The following is a 12894-nucleotide window of genomic DNA, read 5'->3' as shown; positions in this document are numbered from 1 at the left end:
AGATGATAGGCTGATGGGATGGAAAAGTGAACCAGGCCTGGAAGCCTCAATGATCCCAGTCTCAACACTGTAGGTCAGACACGGTCTCCTGGACCAGAGTCAGACACCATCTCTGTTTGTGTCCTATCTTCTAGTATCTTTAACGGCCCCAGCTCTGCCTCAACCTGGAAACCACACCTTGAAGTTGGATCATCAATCCTCAAATTAATGGTGCCCAAGGTTCACAAGGATACAGGATAAAAGCATGAGATTAACCAGAGGAAGCTACTGCAGTAGCTCCAGACTCACCATCTCCCTTTCATAACCCACTCATTCAGTCTCATTAGTTTCAAATCTGCTCATCAACTGCCCAACTCCAAGTGAAAGGTGCATGTGCTTAAATGTTTGTGTGTGTCTGTGTGTGTCACAAATCTACAGCTAAACCTCCATAATTGCTTAGCATGGTTCCATGTCCTGCTCTGACAGCCAGCTACAGGAGACAGTGGAGCCCTGTGGCAGAGCTCCCAGTGGAAGAACGCAGCTCTCGGGTCCAAGAAGCACCGTGGTTCACGAGGTCTTCGGTGAGCAAGGGACAGGCATTATTCATACGCTGATACAGAAACGAAAATAGAGCTCACACACCTTGGAGCACAAAACACACAAGAGTAAATGAGTGTGAGGGCTGCTTAACAGATCCAAGAACATGTCAAATAATGAGGACAAGTTCATAAAAACTTTTAATGTGATTTAAGAGCATCGTTCATGGGTTTCTGCATACTTCAGAGTGCCAAATCCTTGACTTTTGTCAGACAGTGCAGCAAGGGACACCTGTCAGCTCTGACAGACACACATTGTCTCCAAGACCCAGGAGATACTGAGCTTCTTGAAGAGTATCTGCAGAATTGGCATCATCTGCTGTGAGATCAAGGGAATCTGGGTTGAGGACCACAGTTTCTGTGATGCTGCGATGATGTTGTTAGGTGATCCCACCAAAACTGCCACCACATCATTCTGAGCAGACAGATAATGTGGGGTTACAGAGAGTGAGTCCCCCCAGCAACTCAGTAGGAGCCTTCACAGTGAAGGATGACAGGTGGAGTGTTGACATGTTTCATGCATGTTCTATTCACGCAGCCTGTATGTTCTATGAAACAGGCAAGCAAAAAACAGATTAGTCTCTCATTACTCTTGTTGAGTTATACACCGGTTCCTCAACTTATCAACACAACTCAGACTTTTAGTCTATAATATGACCTTTTGTTAACTCAGGTAACTATTGTAGAATTCATACCATTTCTTTTTGCCACTAAGTCACAATCAGTAGAAGGTTAATAATAAAGACCCTCAGTTTATTCACTGATTAAGTTCTGCAAAAACCTCAGGTGAAAGCTAGCAGAAATAAATACTGTGTAAGACAATTTTTATATTTTTACTGACTGTGAGCTATCACCGACATTCAAGAATAGCAGACAGTAGCTGTAAACACTGTGGAAATTAGTCAATTTAATGGGGTGTCACATTCCTATTTGGATGCTCTTTACTGCCATCTATCAGCTTGGAGGGTAAATACAGATCATATTTGCCCTGCTTCAGATTTTTTTTTTTAAATACATAAGACCTGAGGAGGCCAGCCAGTGGTGACAGACGAATCCCATGCTGACAGAGGATGATGTCCAACTGCCATGACGAACGAGATGTTCCATGCTGAGCTGGGGATCCAAGATGCCATTGAGCAACAATATCATTATTACTTGTTACACTGGCTTACAATTGTTACTTTCTAGAATGCCCAGGAGGGGTGGGCAACCACTGGCCCATGGACCCCCAGAGGTTTTTTTCTCCCTCAACCTTCAGTTGGGAGTTTTGTTCCTTTTCCCAGTGGCCAGTACGCATACTTATAGCTCTATAAAAGTACTTTATTATGGTAGCCATTAGTAAACTGTCTTCTTTGTTTGTATCTGTTCTTCTTGCCTTATGCCTGTGTTAAAGCGCTCTGTGTCACTGCATGAGAAGAGCGCTCTATAAAAAGAAATTGAATTGAATTGAATAAATAGATAACTTAAACAGTAATTAAAAATAAATGGCATAATGTTTGCTTCTTTGAATATTCATCACTTGAGTGTTTATAAAAAATTGCCAACTCCAATGAACAGAAAATGGTAAAATGGCAGCTGTGAGGGGTGGTTAAAGTGCTTCCCAGATCCAGCTGTGTAAATGGGGGTAGCATCAAACATTGCACTGGTGAAATAAAATGAATTAAGCTCAGTGCGTGCAAATCTAAAACAAATGCTCTGGTTGTTCTTCAGCTTGTTCTTTAATCTTCAAAGTGCTTTTGAACGCATTTCATCATTGGCGATGGCACCAGCCCTGCTCTCGGTGTGGTCAGCAGGGCTTTGCTTTGCAGTGAGTGGAGAAACATTTGGAATTCCTTGACAATTGTGGATGTTTCAGGCAGAAGCCTTGCAGACCTCTTCCTTCCAGTCACGGTGCCCCTGCCAGGCACACAGCAAATGACAATGACACACAAAGCTTCTGGCTAGAAGGGATAAAACTGGCACTGAGCAGTTTCCACATCAAACTGCTACCCTTACAATGAGACTTAGACTTAGATTCCGACTCTGAAGATGTACGTTCCTGTGAACCTCAGTGATGAAGAGCACCGCACCTTTCGATTTCCATCGACATTTGAATTTGAAAGAGGAGCAAAAAGAGAAGGGATGAAGGACGGCGGGACTGGAGATGGGTGTTAGACACAGCAGAGGAGGGAGAAAGCACACACGTACCCCCAGCTGCCCTGTGAGAGCACAGAGACACACAAATGCCCCCTGAGGAGTGTATTGAATTGGGGACATCTACTCCCTTGCCAGGGGGTGGGAGCCATATAGGGCACATCCATCTTCTCCATCATTATGAATTAATATTTGTTTTTCCAATCGGTTCAGGCCATTGATCTGCAAAGCCATGGTAAACACCAACGCTGACCCAACTAAACACGGTTGATCGCTCAGTCAATAGTATTGATCAAGGTGTGTGAGGCCTGCGTCTGTGTCACAGGTGTGGCCGTAAAAAGGCGTGTGTAATGTGTGTGCGCCGTTCCACAATGGCCATGGCAGCTTCCAGTCTAGTCATTGAGTCTGACAGCTACACCTGGAAGCAGTTTGTTCACAAGGGGACAACCAATCAGCTCTTAAAGAATTGTATAAAGGTGTTGGATTCTGCCTGTTTGAGTCAAAAGGCTTCTTCAGATTCTTGTGGCTTTATACCTTTGGGGGGCAGCTTATGTTACATCTGGACCTTGTTGAAATGGGGAGAAAAGAACTGTAACTTCCCTCACCACCATTCCCCAGCTGGTCACTCCCTGAACCTGGTCATACTCTATCATGGCATAACGGTCTGTTGTTCCCTGAGGCCCAGAGGAGCCTGTCCTGCTTCCCTGCTATAGAGTACTCCCCCAGCGGCTTGATTGCCCCTCTTCCCAGTCTCACTGAAAAAAGATTTAGAGAAGCTGCTCTCTCCCAACCACTTATTTCCATTTTTTAACTTTCCTTTTTGTAGGCTTGCCTGCTCATCCCAATTCAATTTTCAAAGACAAAGTGTTTCCAGGCTTGCAGAAGTGCTGTGTTGAATAGTTAGAGTGTGATTGTTTTTATCTTAGCATGCATGCATACTATATGTGTATGAGAGAGAGAATAAGAGAGATTTAATACATTTTTGTATATAGGTGGATAACTGTTTGTATGTTTATATTAGTTGTATATTTATGACATAACATGCGTATGTGTGTGACTCTGGCTCACACAGAGGGACGCACACATACCACACCCTCTTGCCCTCTCATATGCTCTATTAATTCCACAGCTCTCTCCAGATGGATTAAGCCCTTCCGCCAGAGCGCCTTGAAAACGTGTTGCAGCACCATGAGAGCCACCGGGGCGGCTGAGCCGCATTACTGGACACACAAGGGAAGTGGAGATGGCCTAGAGTTGCCCTCTTCTCTGCACTTATTCTTTTCCGCCGGGGGCTGTCGCTGTGAGTGTAGGGCAGGAGTGGTGGACAATTGACGCCTACGTGCAATGCCCTCCGTCACATCTCTGCCATCCCTCCATCCACTTCAGAGTCACCGTAGCACATCACTGGAAAAGCACGTGTGCACTGTGTGGGGGGGAGCTTCTGTGATTTACTGTAGCGGCAGGTATCTCCTCACAAAGACGAGCAGAGTCACACCTCACCAGATCCACGCCTGAGAAGTACAGTAACATGACAGACCGTGTGGGTGTGTTCCACCCGAACCCTCCTGCAACAATGCAAAAAGCAAAATAAACATGAATGAGAAGCAACACCACATCTTCTCCACATACTGGACAGGGGTACAAAGAACCAACTTATTTCAAAACCAGCAGTGAGTCAAACACAACAACGTGTCTCTGGTTAGTTTTTAACCATCTGTTTGATTGCAGCCCTCAGGGTGTGTTCAGTTCTATTCGTGACAGCAGCAAATTGTGGGAAAAACTACAAGCAGATGTAATGAATGGAAAAGAGCAGAGGTGGTGAGATGGACACGGGTGGTGAGACAGAAGTTAGATTCAAGCAGTGGAATGAACGCAGGCAGTGAGATGGACATAGGACTCAGGTCATGAGATGGACACAGGCAGTGAGATGGACTCAGATGGTGCACAGTGAGGAGCGCTCGGAAAGACCAGTCTGGTGTTGATGAGTGCAGCGCAGTGGGGATGCCTCCCATCAAGCAGGACCACATCTGAGGCACTGATTCTGAGGGCAGTTCATTGACATTCCCATGTCTGAGCCTCACAGCACCCCCCCAGAGTACAAACGCCTGACTGTTGTGCAGCAACACCACAAACAAACAGCAAATGAACCTCAAACGAGCAGCAGCTTCACCAGGAAAGAAGGAGTTCAAACTCACTGAGTAATTAGGAAAGATGGCAGGAACCTTCCTGGCCCCTCACCTGGGTGAAAATCAAGGGCTATTTGTCAGTGTGCAGTATGTCACCCCAGCAGAAAGGCAACCAGGGTGAGAGACAATTTGGAGGTACAAGGGTACAGAGTGGAAAGTGCACCAGAGACAAACCCTGAAGGTGGTTACTGTATTTATACTACACATAGCAATGTGAAGGGTCTTCTGTTGTAACAGGTAACCTCCTGTGTGGCCTCAGAAGGTTCAGTCTCTCCACAGGGATCACACACAAATTGATAATTGGTCCAATATGTCCAAATGCATAAAAACATTAAACAGTGCAGAGGATTTAATCTTTTTTCTTCATTTTCATTTATAAATAAAGGAAAGGAAAGAAGTAAATTGTCTCAGCAAAAGGAGCACTACGGAAACCAGAGTCAGAAAACGGGGGTTGGGGATTAATTGAAAACCTTAACCAAGCAAACGCAAATACTGGCCATTTCAGTGATTAAAAAGAGATAGATATAAAGAATGTATTATTATTATTATTATTATTATTATTATTATTATTATTTTATTATTATTATTATTATTATTATTATTATTATTATTATTATTCCTAGAAGAAACTGCGGGGGTTTTCTTCAGTCTTCTCAAATCCCCGAAATGAGAAAGTGAAGGCGGGCGGATTACACGGCTAATCCCGGGGGATGAGGAAAGGTCGAGGAGGATGAGCGCTGGAGGGGGATTAGAGAGCGCCGAGAACGCGCAGACAAGCGCCGGGAGCGTGTAGAAAGACCAGTCACACTCGCGCCGCTTGAACAAAAGACACGGCTGTCCCGTTCTGTCACCTGGAGGGTGTCAGTTATTCACTGATCAGTCTGCGGTACAACAGTAACCCTCAAGAGACACAGAAGAGGAAACGCACAGAGGGTCAGTCCCATCGCGCAGGGAAAAGCAGTCTCGACAATAAAATGTGCTGGAGGTCACGATCGCATGACTCCTGCGATCACCCCACCTACTGGCACACTATCTCCTATTTTAATATCCATATTTGTTATAAATGTCTTCCTAAAATCTGTCTGACGTTTTCGGTGTCGTTGCTCTTCAAACTTTAAATCCACATGAATCCACCCGTTGAAAAGCCGCTAATAGTCTTTTTAATAATTCGACATTTATTCGAATAACATGCACGACCCGAATTTGACGTGTATTATGTTTTAAATATTAGGCTTATATTATAATACTGTAATTTAACAATGACAATCAAATTTCAGGGCAAGAAAAGAAACCACACGGCGCAAAAAAAATGATAGAAGCAAAAACTTAACAAAACGGAAGAAATGTCTACAGTTAACACTGAGTAAGGAATTAAAAAAAAAAACAATTAGCACAATAACAATAATTCAAGAGAACACAACCGAAGCCAGAAAAACACTAAGCCAAATAAGCAGTAGTAGTATGTTCAGCATAAGAACATAACACATTGTGCTCTTTTCCTGGTGTGGGCAGAAGCTTTAACTGAAATGTGTTTTATTTAAAAATAAAAAAACACCAAAAAGAAAAATACATCCAGCTGTGTAAATTGTGTTTATACTTATAGTAATCAGAGTTCACTGCGAAATGTGTGGGAAAGCGCAGTGACGTTAGCTGGTCTCCGCTGATCTCTTCTCCTTCCCAGTTCCCCCTGGACACCCCTGCGCTCGCCTTCTCTCCTGGTCCGACGGACCCCCAGCAGGTTCCCGGCACCACTGCTCTCCACACTTTTCGACTTCATGATGTTTGTGATATTTACTGTGTTTGATAGTTTGTATACATCATTATTCTGTTACATATTATTTTGTTGACATTATGGTGTCTTTCAGAGGGTGGGGCGGCGCAGCGGTCTTGGCCGGATCCTGCTCTCTGGTGGGTCTGGGGTTCGAGTCCCGCTGGGGGTGCCTTGCGACGGACTGGCATCTCACCTGGGTGTGTCCCCTCTCCCTCCAGCTTTGCGCCCTGTGTTGCCGGGTTAGGCTCCGGCTTGTCGGGACAAGCGGTTTCAGACAGTGTGTTTATGCTGCATTTTTATGCCATATGCCGTAGGTGTTAATTTACTTCCATAATTAGGTAAGTTTTACCACCCTTGACCGTGTGCGTATTAACACACTCTGACATAACACGCAAACAAACGGGACAGATATCACAAATACACTTTCATAACGCTGGGTTACTTAAGTTGTAATCAGCGCGTTTTTAACTGAAACTTTCTTTCCTTTGTTCCTCCACTGGTGTGATTTTATAGTTCAACTTTTAATGCTGGAATTGAACGGAGCGAGCACGGCCAGTTCGAACCGTTTTAAACCCAAGAAACCGGACAGGTCCCCAGGGAGGGGTCTCAGTCAAGACTCAGAGACAAAGATTATGATGCTTCCATTAGCAGAACGAGGAATAATAATAGTAATAATAATAATAACAATAGTAAGTAATACTACTACTACTACTACTAATAAAAATAATTATATTAATAACGTATGTTAAACAGCAGTTCAAGATGAAGGGTAATGCTGCACATTCTGCCAGAACATCACTATTCCAGCGCGCAGACACTCTGTCGACATCCCACGGAGCCTCGAGCCGAGCCTACCTCGTCTGTCCTGCACCTTCACCGCGATGTCCACCACGGGCTCCGTCTCCCTATCCAGGCCCCGGACGATGACGATCTCCCCGCTGTCGCGGGTCACGGTGACCGGAGCGCTGTCCGAACCCGGGCTCAACAGTTCGAAGGTGGCCGAGGAGAAGCGAACCGGGTTCAGGTTCATTACCACCGAGCCGATGCTCGCGTCCTCGGAGACACTGATGACCACCGGGCTGTTTGAGTCCAGCAAGGACCGCGACCTGCGAGGGGGGGTCCTGTCCACTTCACTCACCGGGCTGCTGTCCTGTTCCCGTTCCAGTCTCCTCTCCGGTACCTTGTCCACTCCTATGTCCACTCCATTGTTCAGTCCGCTCGCCGTCCATTGCCTCGGCTTCACGCGCACCTCCATGCTCTCACTGGTGCGTCGCGGGCGCCCGCGGTCCCTGGCAAACACGCGCACTATGAGCGGGGCGCTCCGCCCCAGAATGGAATCCACGAGCAACACGTCCCCGGTCTTGGGCACCACGTAGAAAGAGCCGTTTTTAGGCACGGAGAAGTACACGAGCTCACCGTTCCTTCCACTGTCCGCGTCCCGTGCGCGCGCCCTGTACACGGCCGAGCGCAGCGCCGCCGCGTCGTCCACGCGCACCTCCACTCGACGGTCGCGGAACGAAGGTGCGTGGTCGTTTGCGTCCAGCACGTGCACCTCCATGGTGCCCGCCGGGGTGCAGCTCGGGCAGCAGATCGTGACAGCGAGCCGGTAGACCGCGCGCTCCTCGCGGTCCAGGGGTGCGCGGGTCCTCAGAAGCACGCGTCCCTGTCCGTGGTGCACCAGCATGTGGAACTTCTCGCTCCCTTCTCCCAGAACTTTGAGGCGCGCATCCACCGTCGGACACGCTCCGCGGGCGTCCACGCGCCTCACTGGGATGCCCAGGCCGTTCACCCTCGAGCCCGGCGACGAGTTCTCCAGCACGTGCCCGTGGAACAGCGGCAGCGCGTCCTGCATGGTCCTGTTGTTGGTCAGGGCAGGAGTCAGGAGACCACACACGAGAAGGGTCCAGATCATGGTTCTGGAGGTCCCGTGGTCGCGGGGATCAGGTGTTCAAGGGGCGCCACAAGATCATCACAGAGAAGAGAGGCTGAGAAAAACGTGGATGTGAAATCAAGACGGGAGATTGGGGGCTATGGAGCTGGTGGGTGCGCGCCTGCTCTCTGCGCGTATGCGCGTCCGCAGCCTCGCACCGCCTGATTGAGTGCAGCTGCTTTTCAGCGCAGCTTAGTGCTGGAGAGCGCCGGCCACCGAAGGCGTGGCGTTCACTATGTGGGTGGGACTTGGAGACGAGGGGCGTGGTGCGGTGGGCGGGGCTGTAACCGGGATCCTCCGGGAAAGCCCCCTCCCAGGCTCAGTGCTGAGGAGTCCGATGTCCAGGAACTGGATTGACGCTGGCCACCTTCTCACCGAGTAAATGCAGAGCACAGAGGGTAGACAAAATGGGAAAAAAATGACAAAATCACAACAATCAGAAGAAGAAATAAGAGACAGATATTTAATGTTGTATATTCTCAGTGAATATTCTGAAATCATCAGGGGGTGCGGTGGCGTGGTGGCACAGTGGCGCAGTGGGTTGGACAGCAGTCCTGCTCTCCGGTGGGTCTGGGGTTCGAGTCCCGCTTGGGGTGCCTTGTGACGGACTGGCGTCCCGTCCTGGGTGTGTCCCCTCCGGCCTTACACCCTGTGTTACCGGGTAGGCTCCGGTTCCCCGCGACCTCGTATGGGACAAGCGGTTCTGAAAATGTGTGTGTGTGCGTATTCCGAAATCTCACAGATTTCTCTGTGGGAAATTTTGTAGTGTTTTTTGCAACTCTCTGTAGGATCACTGTATGCCTAGAAAACTATTTATGAATAGGTATGAAAATGTGACCCTAGTGGGCAGTGAGAGTAAGGAATCATTTCAGCACCAGACATATTGTGGCCCTTGGCAGAACCCCAACCTCACATCCCTGCAGCACTTTGAATGTTTCTTTCCTCTTTACTTCTCATCATTGCAAATGGATGAGTCTGCACTTCTCCTTCTGCCTGCTCCACAGGTATGAATAAATAAATCAGCGTGAGTACAGGTTTGGGGTTCTTCAGAACCTGAGAGGTTCGACGCAAATATCTGAATCATTCCTCAGTCCTGGGTCTGCGGTCAAGCCCTTCGAAAGGGAGACCTGTGTCTGTAGCTAAAAGCCCCCTTTTAGCTCGTGCCTCACTGATGCATGGAGATCTTTCATGTGATCTGTGGGAATATCAGGCTGCAAGTGCCGAACTGGATTGGAGAGAAAAAAAAGTTGAGAATGCGTTTCTTTATTCAACAGTGTGTACATTTCTGGGAAGGAGCAGAAACATCTTCATAACTTTAAGAAAGAGCTTCAGTGCATGTTTGGTTTTCTTTTTTGAAGGCTTTAGAAAGTATCACAGAGCAGTGATGAAAACTCAGCCTATCTCCTCAGAGGCTTCCCCTTCCCATCTCAGTCCTGTCTGTGGACTTGTCCTGGCTCCTCCACCGTCAGCCCCCCACCCCCTCAAGTCCATGTGTTGAGTGGTGTTTACTGATATCGATTCCTCCAGTGGACGTGAAGCCTGACGATGGGACCCTCTGCTGGTCTGGACCTAGATTTCAATTTGCAGGTCCATGTGAACCTGTGGCCTGGTGGTAATCCCATTAGCTATGAGCTGAAGGAAATTAATGGAGCAACGGGATGAATGGTGGAACACGTCAGGGGTGAAAAATAACAAGACGGCTTAAACTGCTTCCGACGTTAGAAATGCAGTGTTTAGGGGGATGTGGGTGGGGCGGGATAATGTAATGTACAGCAGTGCCATTGGTGGCATCCCATCATTCAGACAACACAGCTAACCCTCCTTAAACCAAGGGAGTGCCAGCACACTGTTGTCCTGGCAATACAAAAAACAAATCAATTAAACATAAAACTGTACAGTCCCGAGCTGCACTCGACAATGGCTGTGCTAATGACTAACACAGCGTTAATTAACAAGAGAAGTGGCAGTGCTGTCCTGTCACTGTCCACTGCTGCTTCCTTGTTAAATTTCTGTTAGATTTCTCTTTTCTTTTCTTTATATCAACAAAGTCAAAGAATTGAAAACATTAAGTACTGTTATTATATTTATTTGATGTTTCCAAGGTGAATGACAGTGAGACGTTTGTACATTAAGCTACTTATTTATACAGCAGGGTAATTTTTACTGTGTCAGTTCAGGATGAGTACCTTGATCAAGGGTACAAAAGCAGGAGGTGGAATTCAAACCAAGGTCCTTTGATTACAAGATGACAGCTCTGCCCACTACGCCACCTTCTGGCCCTTTTAGAATTAAGGTGGATGTTTTGTTATTTGTTTAGCTGATGCTTTTCTTTAAAGTGATTTAAAGTGATTTTCCATTTTAGACAGCTGGGTATTTTTTACTGCATCAACTCAGGGTAAGAACCTTCATCTATGGTACTGCAGCAGGAGTGGGGATTTAAACTCCTTCAAATCCAAGGTGTCAACTCTAATCACTACACCACTTTTTTATATCACTACACTGCATAAGTAAATCACCAGACCCCAATCACTGGGTGCCTTTCATACCCACTACTGTAAAGACAATGGTAATACCTACATCTGTAGTAATAATAACAATAATAATAACAATAATCATCATAAGTAACATTCAACAAGCAAAAAAATAAATAAATAAATGTCTGCCTGACATACCCAGCAAAAAAATTGCAAGATTTGTGTTATGGATGTTGCGGTTTTCCAGAATGTGCTCACAAACTGACCTTGGACCAGGTGGATTATTGAGCTCAGACCAGCTGAAATGTTGATCTGGGTTGTGGTGAACTGATCCCGAAAGAAGAAATCAAGGGCAGAAAGCAGTAAGACCCTCCTACTGCATGTCCCTGCAAAGCAACAGGGCACTGGCCTCCAAAATGAAGACAATAAGAGACAAGGGTCCATGATTTGCATGCGGGACACTATGCTTTATAAATACTTTCATCGTTCATTCTGGGGAAAGGGGGGGGGGGGGGTGAGACCTCACAGTGTGTGTCCTCCAGGGCATCACAGGGAGATGTGCAGCAACTGTGTCAAGACTTTCTGTGGTAAAGGCCTGGGGATTTACACTGCAGATGAAGATGGGAAGTGTGACTTGACAGTTCCTGGAGCACCCCCCTTAGAGCCTCAGCTGCACCATCCACCAGCTGCCTGGGACACACACAGGAGCCTGTTCCTGTTCCTAGATCTTTCCCTCCAGCACGAGGTGCCCAACCAGAAAAGGCAGTCCTGCCTCAATGGAGAACATGAACTGAGTGAATAGCTTCAACCTGCTGATGGATGGGACTCTCAGGAGGAGAATTGTCTCATTTTTGTTGCATCGAGGTCTGTGTTCTCACTGTATCTTGTGCCATGATGAAATATGAAGAAAACTGAAATAATTATTATCAACGAAGAAGCAAATGTTGGAGCTGGTGTCAACATTTGCCTATTGGGATTGAATAATGAAATATCAAGGGTTAATCAGTCAAGAAACACTGAATCCTAATACTTGGCAGAGTGGTAGAGTGGCAGTGAAAAATGTGTAAAAGATCCTCAAATGTGCTAACATGCCCACAACAATGAAGATTAGAATTGTTTGTGGTAATATGTGGTATTTCCATTAACGTTATATGGATGTGAAAGGAGGACATTAAAGAGGAAGGCAAGGGAAACATGAACTCCTTTGAACTGTGACACTGGAGAACCAAACTTTTGAGGACAGTATGGACCGGCAGGAAAACAAACAGATTAATGTTGGATCAAATCAGACCAGAATTGTCACTAGAAGCACAAATGTGGAGAATGAGCCAGTGTGGCACAGTGCATAGCACTGCTGTTTCATATTGCCTGGGTGGTGCAAGAGAATGTGGGTTTGATCCCTGCTCAGTCTGTGTGGAGTTTGCATGTTCACCCTGTGTCTGCATGGGTGTGCTCTGGTTTCCTCCCATACTCAGAAGACATCCTGTTCAGGTTCCTCTGTAGTGTGTGAGTGACAGAGAGAGTGTGCTTCACTGATGTATGGATAAGAGACCCATTGTAAGGCAGTGTAAGTCACCTTGGTGTATAAGGTGTGTGGGCTAGTAACACTACATAGTATCCATTCTAAGTTTCTTTGGAGAAAAGCATCTGCTAAATGAATAAATGTGAGGTGATCATACTTTCAAAATGCCATGAGAAGGTCAGATTCTCTTGAAAAGGTTATTGGAAAAGTTGGTGGAAGAAGACGAGGATGAACATCAACCACATGCATGGAGTCGATCACAGTTACAATGGACACACCCCTTTCAGCACTAAGGGCACAAGT

The 12894-nt window shown here is 46.6% G+C and overlaps 1 protein-coding gene across 3 annotated transcripts in view; it reads right to left on the bottom strand.

Moving 5' to 3' along the window:
- Positions 1–8746, bottom strand: part of LOC108937804 (neural-cadherin-like) — a 139645-nt gene extending 130899 nt beyond the window's left edge. For all 3 annotated transcript variants that reach the window (XM_029257678.1, XM_018757962.2, XM_029257684.1), the window contains exon 1: positions 7521–8746. In XM_029257678.1, coding sequence (XP_029113511.1) covers positions 7521–8577 — 1057 coding nt within the window. In that variant the 5' untranslated portion in view covers positions 8578–8746. The remainder of the gene's footprint in view (positions 1–7520) is intronic.
- Positions 8747–12894: the final 4148 nt, after the last annotated feature.

This window comes from Scleropages formosus, chromosome 1, assembly GCF_900964775.1.
Source record: "Scleropages formosus chromosome 1, fSclFor1.1, whole genome shotgun sequence".
In the NCBI taxonomy this organism is placed as follows: domain Eukaryota; kingdom Metazoa; phylum Chordata; class Actinopteri; order Osteoglossiformes; family Osteoglossidae; genus Scleropages; species Scleropages formosus.
Note: the sequence above shows the minus strand (reverse complement) of the source record. Positions and strands in the feature narration are given on the sequence as shown.